Source organism: Microchirus variegatus (assembly GCF_963457635.1).
Source record: "Microchirus variegatus genome assembly, chromosome: 8".
Classification (NCBI taxonomy): domain Eukaryota; kingdom Metazoa; phylum Chordata; class Actinopteri; order Pleuronectiformes; family Soleidae; genus Microchirus; species Microchirus variegatus.
This window is the reverse complement of record NC_139809.1, coordinates 30,218,374-30,236,750: the sequence shown is the minus strand read 5'-3', so window position 1 is coordinate 30,236,750 and position 18,377 is coordinate 30,218,374. Positions and strand designations below refer to the sequence as shown.

Below are 18,377 nucleotides of genomic sequence, written 5' to 3'. Positions count from 1 at the left end.
TAGCTTTTAGCTACTGTAGCGGTACCATTTGGCTAATAGATAAATAGATAGATCGCAATGTGACCCTTTGGCTAACTTTTAGCAAACTCTAAGTTATCTTTTGGAGGTACAAACATCATTTGGCTAAAAGATAGATAGATAGATATCAACTCTCAGCTAGCTTTTAGCTACTTTAGCTGTATCATTTGGCTAATAGATAGATTGCAATGTGACCCTTTGGCTAACTTGAGCTAACTCTAAGCTAGCTTTTGGCACCGTTGAGATACGCTATCTTTTTGCACCGTTTGGCTAACTCTAAGCTATCAGGAGGTCATCATGACATACCTCTGACAGAGTGTCTGCATGCCAACACAATTTTATTTTATTTTGTTGTTACACTCCCTATGGCAACACAAACGTATGTTTCCCATTCCAATGAAGTCCTTTGAATTTGAAATTTGAAATTTAAATAGATAGATAGGCAGTGAGAGAAAGAGAGCGAGTTTTATTGTTTTAGTTTAGTTGAGTTTATTTGGAACATAAAGAAGAACAAATGTTCATTTCACAAACACACATATAAACCAGATCAAACATATTTAATCTCACCACTTCTTCTTGAAATTGTCAGTCCTATAATGTATTTATTTATTTATTTTTAAGACAAGGCTCATTAAAAATACATTAAAATGTATCTAAAATTATTCTGGAAGGTTGTTTTCTGGGTCAGCAGAACCTTATATCTTCTTTCTAAGGAATATTGACTGTACTAAAGACTTAAAGTGACTACTGTCTTGATGTAGTCACTACATTGTTTTGATTCTGACAGTAAGAAATAGAAAAAAGAACTAAATAGACATATTATAAAAGTTGTCCTAATATGACTGGGTCCTTTAAGTCAGACTATGAGTCAAACAGAATACAGACATAGTTCTTTCTTGCACCTTTTCTCTCAGATTCAGTCTGAAAACCCGTTGGACGACCAAATCACACCAGCGTACAGTCTTCACGGACTCTCTGCACCTTTATGTCTGCGGTCTGGCTTCAAAACAGTGCACTCCAGCCTTGGTCCAGTTTGCTCGGGCCTCCGGTCGAGCAGGACTCCAGAGCTGGGTCCCGAAACGACAAGCCCTCGTTTTGAAACTGCTGAAATCCCTGTGCCACACAAACACCCTGACTGGACCAAAGGTGGGAGGAACAGTGGAAGTGAAATTTAATATTTTCTGTCTCTTTCCGTACTCATCCTCCTCTTCCTCCCCACATCCCCCCCCCAGATACTAGAGCTTTGCCACTGTGTTCAGGAGAGTCAGGACCAGCAACTGGCCAAAGAGGCTGTTGGTGCAAGATCCACTTTGGAGCTGCGCAACATCCGGCTGCTGCCCAAAGACATTGACGCTCTGGCGTTTGTCGTCAACTCTGTTGGTGAAAATGGCATTGGATTGGATTTCAGAGCGTGCTCGATGGAGCTGGAGTGTCTGGATGTTCTGCAGAGGTGTCGCTACATTCACCACCTCAGGTAGGTTGACACGCAAACACACACGTGTGGAATTGTCTGGACAGGTTGACATATGAGGTCAGGCAGGAGTCTCTGTGGGTTATGTTGTTTGCAGATGATGTTAATGTATATATCTACTGTATATTATGTTACTTCTTATTATTATTTGACATAATTGTTTAACCTTATTTGTGTGTCTTTAGCTTCCGTAGCCGCAAGTACGACGACAGGTTTGCAGAGAAGTTGTCCTCCATTTTGTCCGACTTCCCTCTCCTGAGAAAACTGGAGTAAGATTAATATTTTTTTTTACCTTAAGCTTAACTTTAGAAATCAGGATTTACATTAGTACTACGGCGGTTAACGCTAACGCACGTTAACGTATGACGCGTTTTCATGACGGGTGACCGGGAAACAGACGCTTGTGATGTCAGTTTACGTGACTCCCGATTGTTAAAACGAGACTCTAAAGTAACGCTAAACTTTAAAAACAGAGGCACACATACGCAGTACACAGGTACGCTGGGTATTTGTAGCGCTGCTCGTTTCCTTTCATAAATAGACCGCCTTAGTTCGACTGTAGGCGCGCTAAAGGAGCTAATGCAGCTAATGGAGCTTACTGGTAAACAGTGCCTGGACTCCGGTGCCGCGGCACGTAAACATGACGTCATGCGCATCTTTTTCTGGTCAGTTAACGTGCGTTAACCTAGTGCCCAGCACTAATTTACATACAGTTTAGTATATACAACTATTTAACCTTTTAAAATGGAACATAATTCCATATTTCTCCCTACAGTACATGATCATGTAATAGCAGTGTCTAATTGCTGAAATTGTCACATTGTGTCATTGCAGTGTGGGTTGAATACAGTGAGGGTGACACATGTTTAGACTAAATAATGTTCTTATTTATAGCTGCAACATGGAAGTGAACACATTGTACAATGAGTGAACTGAACCCTCCTTATTCCACCTCTGTAATTGATTGAGGTCCCCTCTATAAAAAGGTTTTTAATCATTGATTATTGGTAATTGACAGGTTTTGTGGTGCCAGTCTGACGGCAACAGGAGCAGCGAGTTTGGCCTCTGCTCTGGAGAAGTGTCCGCACGTCACTGACGTCAAGTATTGACCTCACGGTTTTTCCATAAACAAACATTAATTCCACACCACGTGTAAACATCATGTGCTCAGATGCACATGTCTGAAATATGACGGCTTTACTATTTTTGTATTTTTTAAGTCTAAGTGACAACAGCCTGAAAGATGATGGGATCAAACTCATCGCCGATGTCGTCACCAAACTGTCCAGACTGGAGTCTGTAATGTGAGTTTATTAAACCATTAATCCATCATCAATTCAATTGTTTCAGCTTCTTAATGTGAATATTTTCTTGTTTTCTTATCAAAGAAATAGTTAAATCCGAAATGTAATCATTACTATTATTATTTTTGATTTATTTTATTGTTCCCCACCCTTTAACACCGATGGGTTAGGGTTAGGGTTCGGGTTTGTGGTCACTTTTGAGGGTGTTAACATGCATAAAAACACTTGAAACGTTGCATGGAGGTCAGGTGTGGTGAAAATGTGATAGGCTCTATAGCGCCCCCTAAGGTGAAAGCAGAGGCAAAATTGACCGAGACGAACAAAAAAGTGGACCGTAACCATGGCCTCAATTTAACAGGAAGTTGGCCATTTTGAATTCTGGCGGCCATCTTGCCGAATTGCACCCTATGAGTCAACATCCACAATCACTCATTTTTGTTCCGTCATATCCTGTGTTTCTTTGTGTATGATTGTAAACTTCTTTTTTAAAAAGACATAAAAAAATATATACCCTTTATGAACCAAAAAATTAGTTGTCATATTAATGGATTATGAAAATTATCGTTAGTTCAAGCCCTGGTTAATTTTTCTGATTAGCTGATGGGTTGTTGTTGTTTTTTAATTATGATGCTGCATAATCTCAAAATATTGCTGCTTTTAAGTTTTAATTTCTTGTGTTTGTGCAACTTGCAGGTTCAGTCGCAACAACAGCTCCCTGCAGGCGGTGGATTATCTCATCGGGAAAATGTCTTCACATGCCAACATCCAACGTGTCCACGCAGAGTATGATTACACACACACACACACACGATGCTGTCGCTGAATCTTGACAATCCATTCATTCATTAATTCATCTTTGTCCCGTTGCAGTGCAGTGAAAGAGCTGACCGTAACTTTCTACCCCAGCTCAGATATGGAGAGGTGAGTTGAGTTTTTATGGTTTGATAAAATCAATAAAACCATAAAAACATCCTGTAATGTTGCCCTCACTTAAACTAATACTTCCTTCTTCTTCTTCTTCTTGTCACATGTGCAGCCATAAAAAGAAGACTGAACCAACTGTCAGGTAAAAAAGACAATAACGCTATTTGTTATCACACAACTTAATAATATAATAAAACGTCAATCTGTTTCCTTGGAGAACTTTGCTCTGTCTTTGAAGGTAAATTATGGGTTGTTGGTAAAGTTCCAAATTCTCTGATTTGATTTTGTTTTTTAAAATATATTATTTCTTTATATATTATATATAATATATTATTTTTCTCCAGTTTAGTGAACCAGAAGTGGACCAAGCCCGAGATGCAAAAAGTCGCAAAATCATTGGCTCGTTGCCCCGCCCTCTCTGTCCTGGAGTGAGTAACCGTACCCATAATAATCATAAAACCATCTACTTTAATCAAATACAATTAAAAAGCTGTACTGGGTATATTTTAAACATGAACAGTGTTTTGTTATTTATATTCAATTATTATCTACTTTTATTTTGTTGGCTGTCACTTTTGCCCAACTCAAATTTCCCTGTTGGGACAGTAAATGATTTGATATTTGATATGAGTTTGTTGTTATAAAATAGGCAGATTAAAAGCACAAAAACTGACCAAAATGACACATTACCACAGCTTTTATGTGTCATTAAAAGTTGTGTGTGTGTGTGTGTTCAGTTTGTCTGGAGATCAGTGGGACGTGGACATTCTGGAGACTCTCACTCAACTTCTGCCAAAGTTCAACGTCACCAACAAGATCCTGTAAGACTTGATTCATGCATCATCTCCGACGTGTGTGTAGTTATATGTGTGTAGCTGTTAAACTGTGCACACAGTAATTTCTCTTACATATTCTGTAAATAAAAGTGCTTGAAAAACCCTTTCTTCGCTTACAGGTTTTTCAGAAGCAAATGGTTCCTGGTTCCTTTTCGAACCCTTTTTTCTAAGAGTGTACGGGCAAACACAGAAACAAACCTGGTCAACAGCCGTAAAAAATGAATAAATAAACTGCTGCAGTTTGTCTGATGGTCGTTTTTTCCCCGTCTTCTAGACTCAATGGCAGCTGCTCGTCAGTGGACGACCTGGTGGTTATGACGGCTCTGCTGTGTCACTGTCCCGCTGTGGTGGAGCTTCATATCAGGTACAAACACATGACCCACGGTCTCTGTGGCTCTCTGGGAAGCTGTGGCTCATACATTCATACACTGTTTCTGTTTCTGTTGAAGACTACAGTCTGATCCAGATCCTGCTCAGGTGTCTGTCGTGTATCCTGCAGGGAGCAAAAGGCCGGCAAACACCAAAACACTCTGGTATGATTTCAGATGTCAACTTTGTCATTTAGAATGTTTCGTTTTATTTGCCGTATTTAGTTTTTTTTCCTGCCTCTTTAATTGTCTGGCTTAGGTTGAAACGATTTGTCGATTCATCGATTACTAAATGAATCGTCAACTATTTTGATAATCGATTATTCTTTTCTAAAGAACTAAACCCAGTTCCTGCGATTTTTCAGCTTCTTAAATGTGAATATGTTTTGGTTTCTTTGCTCCACATCACAAAGAAATCATCAAAACGGACTAATTTAGTTTAACCCAACAAGACAGTCATTTCCAGATTTGACAAACACTGATCAATATCTCTCAGCATTTTCTCACATTTTATGGACCAAGCTATGACTCAATTAATTGAGAAAATAATCGACAGATTAATCGATTATGAAAATAATCGTTCGTTGCAGCCCTAGTAGGGTTAGGGTTCAGGTAATTTTAGGGTAAGGGGAATATTTTTGACACCGGTCTGAAATGACTGGTATCGGAGTGATCTCAGTGTTGGCAGATAGTGTAGTTTGTAATATCGGGGTGTGAAGGAGGTCAGAAAAGGTCTTGGAGAGACTTGAATGTAAGAAGGAGAATCTTTTAATTGACAACAATCACGATGTTATCTTAAGAAGACATAGATCTTGCCCACTCCTTGTTCATACCTGGTATTAACATCCATCTTGAGTGTGTACAACAGCGCGTTTCCCTTTGTATTTACATGTTATTTTATGGTGGCCAGTGATGATGGTTGTCTCTGTCTCAGTCTCAGCTGCTGTGGGCTGCTGCACAAAGATCTGGAGCGAGTGTGGACCAGTTTGGGAACCTCGTGTGATCTCACAGTGCTGGAGTAAGATCAACACATCCTCTCTCTTTCTGTCTCTCCTGATCCTGACAGTAACTCTACTTTCTCCACTTCATCAGTTTGTCCAGTAACAGTTTAGGCAACAAGGGTCTGAAGAAAGTGCTGGATGTCCTGCCTCATCTGAGCAACATCCAGGAAGTCGAGTAAGGAGGAGAATTTCAAATACAGCAGAATGTGTGTTTGGTAAATTCAGATAAAGGATAATTAGGATTATTTATTATTATAATAAGCTGCTGCTAAGCTGTTAAAATCTCATTGCACCTGGCTCTGGCTGCAACGTTTACTCGATTGATTAATTTATTATCGGTTACTTCATCAATTATCATCACAGTTATCAGTTTGAGTGCATTTTTAAGTCATAAAAACAAGGTCTCTGATTTTGATTTTTCTTATATTTCAGTATTTTCTGTTTTCTTTGCTTCATATAACAAAGAAATTATTAAAAGTGAATCATTTTGAGTTTTGGGAAACAACATTTTTTATTGACCATCTCAACAATTGAAGATTATAATGTGTGTGTGTGTTTTGTTTTTCAGCGTCAGCAACAATGACATCAGCATGGAGGGTGTGGCCACGCTGGCGTCTGCTCTGAGCTCCTCCAACAACTTCATTGAGATTAACATCAGGTGCTGAGATTTCTGTGTGTGTGTGTGTGTGTGTGTGTGTGTGTGTGTGTGTGTGTGTGTGTGTGTGTGTGCCCCTGTCACCATGGTAATGAGCCATTTAGAGCAGCTTTATATATATATTTAAAAAAAAAAAACTTTCACAAGCGCATACTCATTTGCATAGAGATGAACTTATAACAGTGACAATGTAACTCGTTAAGTATAAACTGACTCACATTAACGGGCAGAATTCTTCTCTCACTATAATTTGTATGTTTTGGTTTTACAGCGAGGACGGAAGAGGCCGCGTCATCTTGAAGTTCTGCTCCGACAGAAGGTAAAAAACAACAACAACAATAACCCAGTATAATGTCTTTAATTAACACTTTTATTTGAATGATAATAAAACTAATTATGTGCTTTTTACATTTTTTACAGTGATGACAAACAGAAGCTGAAGATATTCAGGTAAATCAAAGCTGATTAAAAAATAGAAAAAAAGTATTGTATAAAAAAATCTTATAAAAACAGACCCTGAAAAAAATTTGTTGTAAAAAAATAGAGAATTACAAAAAGTAATTTCTTGTAAAAAAAATAAAAAATAATACAATAAAAACAGTAATCTTGTCAAAACAGACCCAGAATAAAATCTTGTTTAAAAAAAAATCTTATTAAAAAAATCTTGTAAAAAAACAAAAATCACGTCAGAACAGACCCTGAAAAAAGTTTTATTAAAAAGATAAATAAAAATCTAGTTAAATTATTTAACTAGATAATTATTCCCAATAATTGTTAAAAACAAAAATCTTGTAAAAAACAGACCCCGAAAAAAATTCTTGTTAAAGAAAACAAACAACTTCTTCATTTGTATAGCGCCAAATCACAACATACATTATCTCAAGGCACTGTACAAAGACAACATCATCATGGAGAACAGAAGCAGTTCACACAATGAGCAAACACAAGACGCCTCAGTGAGAGCAAAGAAGAAGAAATCTCTGACAGAACCAGGCTCAAAGGTGTGCCAAGACAGGTTTGGGTGAAAGGAAAAAAGAGACCAAAGAAAGAGACCAGAAGCAGAAATACAACAATTGCATCGTTATAAGTTTGAGTCAGTTTATGTTTTATTGACTAAATGATTCTACACGTATTCACTTGTCATAACTTTGAATTTGAATTTTTGTGTGTAGGATAAACGACAGCAGCCTCCTGCCGGCCGACGTAAACACGATGTGCAGGAAACTGGTCGACTGTGGCTCCTCCCACTTGGAGTTAGAGTAAGTGCGATGATGATGATGATGATATTACTGTATTATAATATACTTTATTTTGACTTTAATACACTTTAATAATGTCGTTGTCAGTTTGTCTCACAACATGTTGAAAGCAGAGACGATCCAGAGTCTCCTCAGTGTCCTGCCAGAGATGGTGTCACTGCAGACGCTCAAGTAAGACGTAATACGTTTGGATAAAGGTCGACTAATTATCAGCTGTGACCTCTGTGACCTCTATCAGCTTTAAATAATCTAAATCTTTCCTCCAGTTTCAGCAACAGCATCGCATCGTTCAGCGAGGCGCTGATGTTGGTTGACTGTCTGACGGTCAGTCAGCGCGTCACGTCAGTGGAGCTCAGGTACGTTTTATCATCTGTGTAGTTTGACTTTACTTTAATTTTATATGATGAATATTTACATAAAGAACGTCCTGTAACGACGGCCGTGAACTCCTCCTCAGGCCTCACGGTGAATGTGTCGTCCATTTTGACCGAGTGAAAGCAGAACGAGCCAAATGCAGGTTTGTCAACAGAAACTCATTTTCCGTACATTTCGTTGCGTCTATTATATTTCTAAACTGCTGATATAATGTTGTAATAATGTGGCGTGAGAACGATTTAAACACAGAAATATCCTTATATTTACTCTCCAATCTTCTCTTTCCTTGCTACATGCACAGATTTACTCATTTTTGCCTGAACGGTGGTGACATGGAGAGGCTGATGGAGGTTCTGCTGCAGGGTCCTCACCTGTCTGTGCTGGAGTATGTTCCTTCTCCCCCTCTCACACTCTCAAATACATTCACAGCCACTTTATTAGGTACACAGGAGTGGCACTCGATGAGGTTCTAGCTTGCCTATTTCCATGACGACTGACCAGAAAAAGAGGTGCGTGACGTGATGTTTTACGCGCCACGGCACCGGAGTCCAGGCACCGTTTACCAGTTAGCTCCGTTAGTGCCGTTAACTGCCGTTAAAGTGCCCAGCACTAATCTTTATGTTAACATTCTTATGTTTCTCATCTCTCTGTTCTGTTCTGTCCCCCATTCTGCCTTTCATCCCAACCTGTCTAGGCAGATGGCCGCACATCTTTGAGTTTGGTCCAGTCAGAGGTTTCTTCCTGTTTTTGTCGCCTTGTGTTTGCTTAGTGTGAACTGTTCGATTGGTCTGTTAAGCACTTTGTGACATTTGTTAAGAAAAGTGCTATAAAAATAAAGTTTGTTCGCATCATTATAAGAATTATTACCTGTTTCAAACGTGATCTTTGCCCACTTCATACCCAAGTAGTTTGGAAAGGGTATGAAGTGGGTGTGAGCTTAAAGTGGACAAACCTGCTTGGTGTCATGTGACTTGGCTTGTAGATATTTGTCATTAACATGCAATTGAACAGCTGTGCTGTACCTAATAAAGTGGCTGTTGAGTGACATTACATTGAAAACCAGCGCTCTGCTTACCAAACTGTACTGATCAACTCTGTCCTCTGGCTGCCAGTTTATCCAGAAACCAGCTGACAGACGACGGAGTCGAGCGTCTCGTGGATTCTTTGCCCAAACTTAAAATCACCAGCTTTGTCAGGTGAGATGCGAAAAATGGCCGTCATTTAAAAACAGACGTTAACTGAAGAATAATGATTCTGAACGTTCACGTTCATTGTGTGTGCAGTCTGAGCAACAACACGCTGAGCCAGCAGGGACTGATGGACGTGGCAAACACTCTGAGAACCTGTGATGACGTCTCTGCTGTGGACGTCAGGTCAGTTCTGTCAGAGGTAGAAACGAGCGGATAAATGTTAAGGCTGTGTCATATGGGCCAAAAATTTAAACGTGATATACCTTATACACTACCGTTCAAAAGTTTGGGCTCACCTATGCAATTTTTTTTCATTAAAAGTCAGACTTTTATTCATCAAAAGAGTTGCAAAATGACTAGAAAATATAGTCAAGACATTGACAAGATTAGAAATAATGATTTTTATTCATAATAATACTGTTTTCAGCTCTGCTAACATCATTGCACAAGGGTTTTCATGGGTTTTCTAATCATTCAATAGCCTTCTAACATGATTAGCAAACACAATGTACCATTAGAACACTAGAAATGGGCCTCTATACACCTATGTACATATATAAGGAAGAAGATTAGGGCCACACAGGAAAACAGTATTTGAGTCCTGACTTTATTTTAGTCAGAATTCTGAGAATAAAGTCAGAATTCGGAGTTTAATCTGAGTATAAAGTCAGAATTCTTACTTTAAAATTCAGAATTCTGAGAATAAAGTTAGAATTCTGAGTTTCAAAGTAAGAATTCTGAGAATAAAGTCAGAAATCCTGAGTTTAAACTGAGTTTAAAGTCAGAATTCTGAGAATAATTTAGCAGTTTTTAGACTTGAAACTGATATTTGTAAAGTAAATGTATACATTCTCCTTCTCACTTAGGAGATGCAAACATGGGCACAGCTTTAAACTGACATTATAAGCACGATTGTTTAATTCTATATCGGTATTATAAAAAAAAAACGAAATTTACCACATAAAAAATACTTTTTGTGTGTCTTTGTCCTCTGACTCCACCCCCCCCCGATATCTGCTGGTAGTCTGGGAGAAGAAAGGAAGTGTCTCATCTGGTTCAGTCAACACCGAGGCTGTGAAAAATCCCTGAGGTGAGAACAGGATTAAACCTCGGGGTCTGTTTTCAATAATTTTTGGGGGTTTGGATTCCTGCGTCAATCATCAAATGTAGACAGGAAGTGACAGAAAGTAGAGAATACCAAACTATCTTCTGTGCGTCTCCTCCAGTATCAGAGGCAGTGGTTTGGAACAGGAACATCTGCTCAGGTTATCAGAGGTGGTGTCTCACTGTCCCACTCTAACCACGCTACAGTAAGTCTTTTTCATGCTTCACCTCTACAAAGTAAAAACACATTTATATTAAGATTAGACGTACATTTCTTTTGATTTTCAGGTTGAAGAACAATTCACTGCACTCAGAGTGGATCGGAGACTTTGTGAAAGCGTTGGACGTCGGTGAGAGAGGATGCAGCGTCAGGTGAGATGGAGACATTTAGATATAGTCGTTTTTAGCGCCTGCTGCTGCAATGTATATACTAGAAAAAGAAGAAAAACCAAGCCCACTTTGAAGCCTCACAGTGTCGTTATACTTTAATGTAGAAACGTGGTTGAATCTTTAAACGGGTCACAAGACTTGGGACTTATCACCTAGTTTTGATAGATATTCCCTTAAAAAAAAACGCAGTTTAAGTTTTGTACTTTTTTAGGTCGTTTCGAGATTTCTGAATGTGTGTGTGCGTGCTGTTGTCACACTCTAGCTATGGTTGTTGTCTAACCATGTGTGTTGTTTTTTCTTAAAATCACCTAAAAGCGCAGAGAGTTCTGCTCACAGCTCCCATTGACTCCCATGTTAAAAATCTGCTTTGGAGTTTTGGAAAAATCAAGACGAGGGTGAAATTAAAACTGTCATTTCTCAGTCATTTCTTACCTGTTTCTCACTCATGTAAAAATGGGCGCTGCTGAAAACCTTGTGTCGCTCACAAACTAAACATTTTAGCTCTGTCATCTACCGTTCTTGAATTATGACAACTTTAAAACATGTTGTTTTCTCTGTTTCCCAGTTAACCACAGGTGTGTGAGTGAAAGAAGGAGGAGGGGGATTATGGATTCTACTTTTGATATCTAATTTAATTATTATCAGACAAATAGATATCAATCCAAGCCTTGATATCTATCTATTTCTCTCTCTCTCTCTCTTGTCAGTGTCGAGGAGAGTTGGATGAGAGCTGAAAAAGCCGTCGCTCTCGTGTGTCGCTGTCTGCAGCTCAGCAGCGACATTCACGCCATCAGGTGAGACGAACAAACAACACACACACTTATGTGTTTCAGCTCATGTCAGATATTTAAAATCTAAATATGTGTGTGTGTCTTATAGTTATGGAGACTTTTAAATGTGTTTGTTTTCCAGGGTCCAGAGCACCACGCTGCACGTGTCTTTGATGAAATCCTCAGGACTGACTTCAGTCAGGTAATGGATGATTTAATGGATCATTATAAATCTATACACTCAATTATTATTAAATATATACATAAATAATTATTATAAAAGTAGATAATAAAATACTTACAAACATAAATGGAAAAACAGTCTATACTTTCACACTATATGACCCAAAAACAGACACTCAAACAGTGAAAAACTACTGTAGAGAGTAGAAAAACTACACGTCTTACTCTAAAACCAACGTCTCATACTGGGTCAAAAGCCAAAGATTTAAAGGGAATGTTATTGAATTTTTGGGGGAAAAAATTGTCCAGAATTTGACAAAAAAGTTTAAAAAAAAGAAATTTGTCCAAAATTTGACAAAAACGAAAAATTGATAAACAATTCATAGGTTAGTGTCGTACAAAATCTGACAAAAAAGTAAAAATGAAGTATGTCCAAAATTTTATGAAAAAGTCATACTTTAGTACGTCATCCAAAGTTTGACAAAAAATAAAAAAATAAAAAAAATTCTTAGGATAACAGGATTCCATCAGTTTGACACCTCTGAATGTAATCTAAGTGTCCGGCCTGAATCTGAATACATTGATTATTCTGATTATTTGTATTATTACATTAATGTGGTCCTCTCCTCTCACCCTTCAGCCTTGTGGACTGCTCACTCGAGGGTCCTCATCTGTCCCCTCTGATGGACGTCATCCATGAATGTCCTCTACTGACCGAGCTGGAGTGAGGACGCTTTTATTTAGTCATTTAAATGTAATCGACCTTCAGCAGAAACGTAAAAGACTTCTAAACGTGACGTTTTATGTGTGATTATTCACAGTTTTTCCCACAGCAGTCTGAGCACAGAGGGAACCCGCGCTCTCTGCTCTGTCCTGCCCTCGTTACCAAAGCTCACTTCTGTCAGGTTTGACCCTCGTCACTCTCTATTTATGTATTTTACTACGCTTTTTATTCTGGGTGCAAACATGAATGTGATAGTGTGTGTGTGTGTGTGTGTGTGTGTGTTCTCTGCTGTTTGTCAGTGTTGTTTCCAAACAGACGTGTTCTGTGACGGCGATGGAAGAACTGTCTGAGGCTCTGCTTCAGTCTGCAGCTGTGCAGCGTCTCAAGTGAGTAACAAACGCACAAACACACACACATTGAGAGGCTTCATTAAAAAGCTAGCTCTGATGAGGATTATCTACAGTTTGGTAGCACAGAGGAAACTCAGTGAAACACAACAGAAATGAATAAATCAATCAATCAATAAATTAGTGCCGGGCACGAGGTTAATGTACGTTAACGCATGACACGTTTCCATCAAGACTGACCGGAAAAAAGACACGAGTGACGTCCTGTTTACGTGCCATGATACTGGAGTCCAGGCACCGTTTACCAGTTAGCTCAGTTAGCTGCATTAGCTCGCTTAGCACCGGTCTGTTTATTAAAGGAAAAGAGCAGCGCTACAAATTACCAGCGTACCTGTGTACTGCGTATGTGTGCCTCTGTTTTTAAAGTTTAGCGTTACTTTAGAGACTCATTTTAACAATCGGGAGTCACGTAAACGTGACGTCGCATGTCTTTTTCCGGTAAGTCGTCATGGAAACGCATCATGCCTTAATGTGCGTTAACGTGCGCTAACCTAGTGCCCAGCACTACAATAAATAAACCTCAGCACTGTTTAGATCACAGAAAATCATAATAAATATCATACATATCCTCATATTTTCCTTTTATTGCTCATATGTACATGATTATAATAAGTTATTATTTAGAGCTTTAATATTTATAATAAATGAGTTTATATTTCAGTGTTCTTAAAGGTCTTAAAGATGTTGTTTTTTTTCCTGTTTTGTTAATTGTTTATCACTTCCTGTCTCAGTCTGTCAGGTCATGTGATCAGTGACACAGCGGCTCAGAATATCAGTGCAGTATTTCCCCGTTTACGAGCACTCAAGTAAGCATTTAATATGATGTTATACAGGGCTGCAAAGATTATTCACTTCATTTATCGGTTTGAGTATTTTTTTTCCAATAATTAAAACAGATTTTCTTAATTTTCATCTTCTTAAATGTGAATATTCTCTGCTCTCTTTGCTCCAAACAGGACATTTGGGAACATCAAAATTCTTACATTTTACAAATCAAACAAGTCAAACAATGAATCGATGATGAAAATAATGGTTATCTGCAGCCCTAATATAATAATCTAATCTAATCATCTCATAGATGGGTCTTAACTTGACTTTGCCTCGTCTTCTCCAGTCTCTCTCATTGTTCATGGTTGGCCGCTGAAGGACTGCAGCTCGTCAAAGCGCTGAGACGCTGCGTTCACCTCGAAGAACTTTGGTAAGACACGTACCGTCTTGCAAACAGCTGTGGGTTCTCAAACTGTGGTGCGTGGACCACCAGTGGTACGTGAGCTTCCTCTGGTGGTGCTGCATTTGTAGAAGATGAAAAGAGAAAGAGTAAAGTAGCTTGTATAATAATGTTCTGTTTGCCTGTGTGTATTTGTGTGTGAACCTAAAGTCTGGACTCTGTGCGTCTGGACGACAGCGGCCGGCAGTGTCTGACAGAAACTCTGAGGAACCTCCGCTCTCTACGCAGTCTCAAGTAAGGATCACAAGATTAGGATTTCTTTTCTTTTTTTTTAAGGATTAATGTACGTTTTTAGGATTATTTAAAGTATTTTTTAACTTTAATCTACAGTTGGTGCATTGGTTTGATTCTTGTGTCGGACGTCGCGCTCGTGACTCTTCCAGTGACGACGCTCTCTGACCAATCAGAGGCTCGATTGGAACCTCAAATCCAATCCAACTTTATTTATACAGCACTTAAAAAACAACAACAACAGCTGAAACAGAGTGCTGTACGTCAGAGATAAATAAATAAAACAAATAAAACGTACAATCGTGTGACCTCATAGACCTGAGAACAATAAAACTAACGGCGTCAATGTTGCTAACACATGGCGCGTTTCCATGACGACTGACCGAACGACTGACCGACTCAGTCTCTAAAGTAACGCTAAACTTTAAAAACAGAGGCACACACTGGTTATTTGTAGAGCTGCTCTTTTCGTTTAATAAACAGACCGCTCTAGTTCCACTGTAGGCGCTAAAGGAGCTAACACAGCTAACAGCGCTAACTGGTAAACAGTGCCTGGACTCCGGTGCCGTGGCGCGTATACATGACGTCACACGCGACTTTACCTTTATGTCTTTTATGCATTAACGTGCGTTACTGCTGACGACTTTTTACCAGTTAGCTCCGTTAGCTCCGTTAGCTCCGTTAGCTGCGTTAGCTGCGTTAGCTGCGTTAGCTCCGCCTACAGTCCAACTGGAGCGGTCTGTTAATTAAAGGAAAAGAGTAGCGCTACAAATAACCAGCGTACCTGTGGCGTCAATGCTAACACGCCGTTAACATACCCAGCACTAAATAAAACAAATAAAACATACAAACGCGTGACCTAATAGACCTAAGAACAAACAATAAAACAATCAAACACTGTAGAAAAAAAGCAAAACACCTCACACAAACAAACTTGACCTGATCAAACCACGACTTACGACTCCTCACACAGCCGTAGTAAGTATTTATTTATTTAACAGCGCGGCGGCTCAGGCTCTCAAAGGTTATTCCCGTCCCTTTTCATTCATCATAATAACGCTGACACATTTTATTGACACACATGTAGCAGCACACTCTCTAATAATGTGCTCTATTTATGACAGGTCTTTTCTCACGCTGCCTCTGCCAGAGCTGCAGCGAGCGGCCACCGCTCACACACCATCGCTGCAGCTTCTCATACCAGCATGTCAGCAACTGGGCATGAACATCCACATAAATTTAATACAGTCTGATGATGTGATTAAACCCCCCCCCACACACATCCCCAGAGAGGAGTCTGTCATTCCTTGTCTGCTCATAGTGCGAATTTGCAAAGTGTCGCTTACTGACAACAAACAGGACACAAAAATTGTTTATACATTGCATAAATACTTGTCGTGCTTGTACAGCTCTGAGATTAAATCCTTGTCACATGCTCCCATAGAGTGGTCCTATGGCACATATGTGAGATATGGAGGTCTACTTACATACTTTAACTCAGGGGTCTCAAACTCAAATGACCTGGGGGCCAATGTGCATTTATTGTGGTCAAGAGGGGGCCGGCCTAGAGAAAAAAAAGTGGGAAAAATCAACAGACATTTATTTTAAATTACATGAATAACAGTGTGAACAACTGTAATTAAAATTTGTACCAGGAGCCGTTTTGGCCACTGCCATTCGTGGCTCGGGCCCTAACAAGTGTATTTATATATGTAATTGAATGTTGTATATGATACATTTAATAATGTGATAATTATGACCAATTAGTTATAAAAAACATTGCTAGCAAACATATATTATATTCTATCACCTCGCTGACAGCTGTGCTGGGCAGAGGACGCCGCAAAAACGCGCCCGGTGGAACTCCGGGTTAATCCCGTATCTCATCTCATAGCCACAATTCATTAAACTAGACCGTTTCTTCCCATTTGTTTAGTTGCTTTGCTCTGCTTTTTCCAGAGGAACCGTACCAAAGTAAGGCGGATAAAGTGGTTGATTTGGTGCGCACCAAAGTACAGAGATTACATTCAACCAAGGGACCAAACATGTTTGTGTGAAAGCACCCTAAGTGAAAAAATTGTGCCAGAGAATCGTGATCTAAAGTCTAAGCGTGTGTGCGTGTGTGTGACAGGCTCAATAAAATGGCTGCTGTGTTGGGACCTTCAGAGACTAACGCTGCGTTGGATCTTCTCGCTTCGATGGAAGGATTGACGAGACTAGAGGAGATAGAGTGAGTTTTTTAATCACGCACAGAAACTTTTATGATTGATGATGATCTTTGAACCTGATATCGGACACATCGACCTCTTTTAAATCCACCATGAAAGCAGAAAAAGAACATGAACATACAGTAGCTCCTTTATGGTTTTGCTGCTGCAGTGTCTCCATGTTCAGACCTTCATCAGGCAAATGTTTTATTAGGAGTGCGAAGACATCGAAAGAAGCAGGAGTGGCCTTGACCTTTGATCACATGTAGGACACATAAATAAATACATGTAAATGTCCTGTGCAATGTTTGTTTGATGTCTGTTGGATTCAGGTTGGATGGATGGAGGATGTCTGACAGAGGTGTGGAGCAGCTGAGCAGCAGACTCCTGCCCTGCTGGACCGAGCTCAGGAAGATCAGGTAGGAGAAGAAGATCGTTAGTTTGTTAGAATGAAAGAAGTGCGGCCCGTTATGAAGACTGATTCATCGGGGTTTTTACAGTTAATAGCCACAAAATTGGGTACCTTTTGATCTGTTGCAGCCGTTAGCATATGCCTCCCTCTGTCATTTTCTACTACTTTTCATTAAAGTCCAGTAACAATAAAGTCTTAAATAAAAAGACCTTGTTCAAAAAAAAAAAGTCCAGTAACAACATAGTCGTAGCATGGTAATTATTAGTAGTTTGAAATAGGTAAGAAATACTATTGCAGCGCCCTTTTATTTTCCTGGGTAATAACTCGTAGTCAAGGTTTGGTTATAAGGAGACGCCTTTACATAGATGACTCATTTATTTTTTATGATAATCTGTGTTGTTCTCTGATTTTTCAGCCTCTTAAATGTCAATATTTTCTGGTTTCTTTGCTCCATATCACACACAAAAGTAATCATTAAAACTGAGTTATTTTGGTTTGTAATGAGAATGATCACAGGAGCCATCAGTGTAATACAATACAATAATTACCATATTATTATGTGAAAATAGAAATCCATCCTTTAGTACCATACACATGGCTAAGTTTTATTGTCTGTTTTATTTGATTTTATTATTCCAGTTTCAGCTCTTGATGTTTTTAAAGTGCTTTATAGATAAAGTTGGATATGGATACTTATTACCAAGCTATAAGTTAGTAATTAGTGTAGAAATAACATGGTATTACTATCATAATGATAGTACTTCACTGTTCCAAAACGATCACTATATTGTTACTGTAACTACGACACAGACAGATGTAGTTTATGACCTTCTGAAGGTTTGGTTCTGATCCAGAGACTGTGGGAAACCGCTCTCACAGCCATGTTCCAGCGTTGTCATCATCATTATGATGATTATTATTGGTCTTAACTCCAGAGTGGAGTTGTTTCCATAAATGCCTGATCGTCCTGGTGTCCAGTTCAAAGTCAGTCAGATTACTCAGACTATTTTTACTGGGCAGCAGCTTCCGTCTCCACTGAGAACAACCAGCTGCTGCAGCTGTCTGTGTCACTCACACCAGGAGACTTTTCAGGGTTTGTTGCCTGACAGTAAATGTCCTGCAGTGGAGCCACCTAGTGGTCATTTGCAAGAATGCAGAAACACATAGAGGGAATACAGTAAGAATCCCGATTCTTCTGTGGCGTCTGGTCCTTCAACATCACAGCAATAACATGCTTTGTGTTTATTTGTTTTACGTCACTTTATCCACTAATTTAACCATACTTTCTGATTTATTTTGTAGTTTATTATGTTCCATATA

The 18,377-nt window shown here is 39.1% G+C and overlaps 1 protein-coding gene across 1 annotated transcript in view; it reads left to right on the top strand.

Annotated features, from left to right (window-relative positions):
* nlrc5 (NLR family, CARD domain containing 5) overlaps positions 1-18,377 on the top strand; it is a gene marked incomplete at its 3' end in the record, with an annotated part of 32,638 nt that overhangs the window by 10,913 nt on the left and 3,348 nt on the right. The window contains exons 10-47 of the mRNA XM_083894317.1: positions 933-1,164; positions 1,251-1,492; positions 1,675-1,758; positions 2,508-2,591; positions 2,710-2,793; positions 3,487-3,576; positions 3,664-3,714; positions 3,830-3,859; positions 4,062-4,145; positions 4,455-4,538; positions 4,828-4,917; positions 5,003-5,086; positions 5,856-5,939; positions 6,014-6,097; positions 6,491-6,580; positions 6,849-6,896; positions 6,998-7,027; positions 7,750-7,836; positions 7,924-8,007; positions 8,103-8,192; positions 8,294-8,353; positions 8,513-8,596; positions 9,324-9,407; positions 9,495-9,584; positions 10,426-10,491; positions 10,628-10,711; positions 10,794-10,877; positions 11,603-11,689; positions 11,808-11,867; positions 12,489-12,572; positions 12,670-12,748; positions 12,888-12,958; positions 13,711-13,785; positions 14,094-14,169; positions 14,202-14,242; positions 14,358-14,441; positions 16,570-16,668; positions 16,978-17,064. Coding sequence (XP_083750443.1) covers positions 933-1,164; positions 1,251-1,492; positions 1,675-1,758; positions 2,508-2,591; positions 2,710-2,793; positions 3,487-3,576; positions 3,664-3,714; positions 3,830-3,859; positions 4,062-4,145; positions 4,455-4,538; positions 4,828-4,917; positions 5,003-5,086; positions 5,856-5,939; positions 6,014-6,097; positions 6,491-6,580; positions 6,849-6,896; positions 6,998-7,027; positions 7,750-7,836; positions 7,924-8,007; positions 8,103-8,192; positions 8,294-8,353; positions 8,513-8,596; positions 9,324-9,407; positions 9,495-9,584; positions 10,426-10,491; positions 10,628-10,711; positions 10,794-10,877; positions 11,603-11,689; positions 11,808-11,867; positions 12,489-12,572; positions 12,670-12,748; positions 12,888-12,958; positions 13,711-13,785; positions 14,094-14,169; positions 14,202-14,242; positions 14,358-14,441; positions 16,570-16,668; positions 16,978-17,064 — 3,231 coding nt within the window. The remainder of the gene's footprint in view (positions 1-932; positions 1,165-1,250; positions 1,493-1,674; positions 1,759-2,507; positions 2,592-2,709; positions 2,794-3,486; positions 3,577-3,663; positions 3,715-3,829; positions 3,860-4,061; positions 4,146-4,454; positions 4,539-4,827; positions 4,918-5,002; positions 5,087-5,855; positions 5,940-6,013; positions 6,098-6,490; positions 6,581-6,848; positions 6,897-6,997; positions 7,028-7,749; positions 7,837-7,923; positions 8,008-8,102; positions 8,193-8,293; positions 8,354-8,512; positions 8,597-9,323; positions 9,408-9,494; positions 9,585-10,425; positions 10,492-10,627; positions 10,712-10,793; positions 10,878-11,602; positions 11,690-11,807; positions 11,868-12,488; positions 12,573-12,669; positions 12,749-12,887; positions 12,959-13,710; positions 13,786-14,093; positions 14,170-14,201; positions 14,243-14,357; positions 14,442-16,569; positions 16,669-16,977; positions 17,065-18,377) is intronic.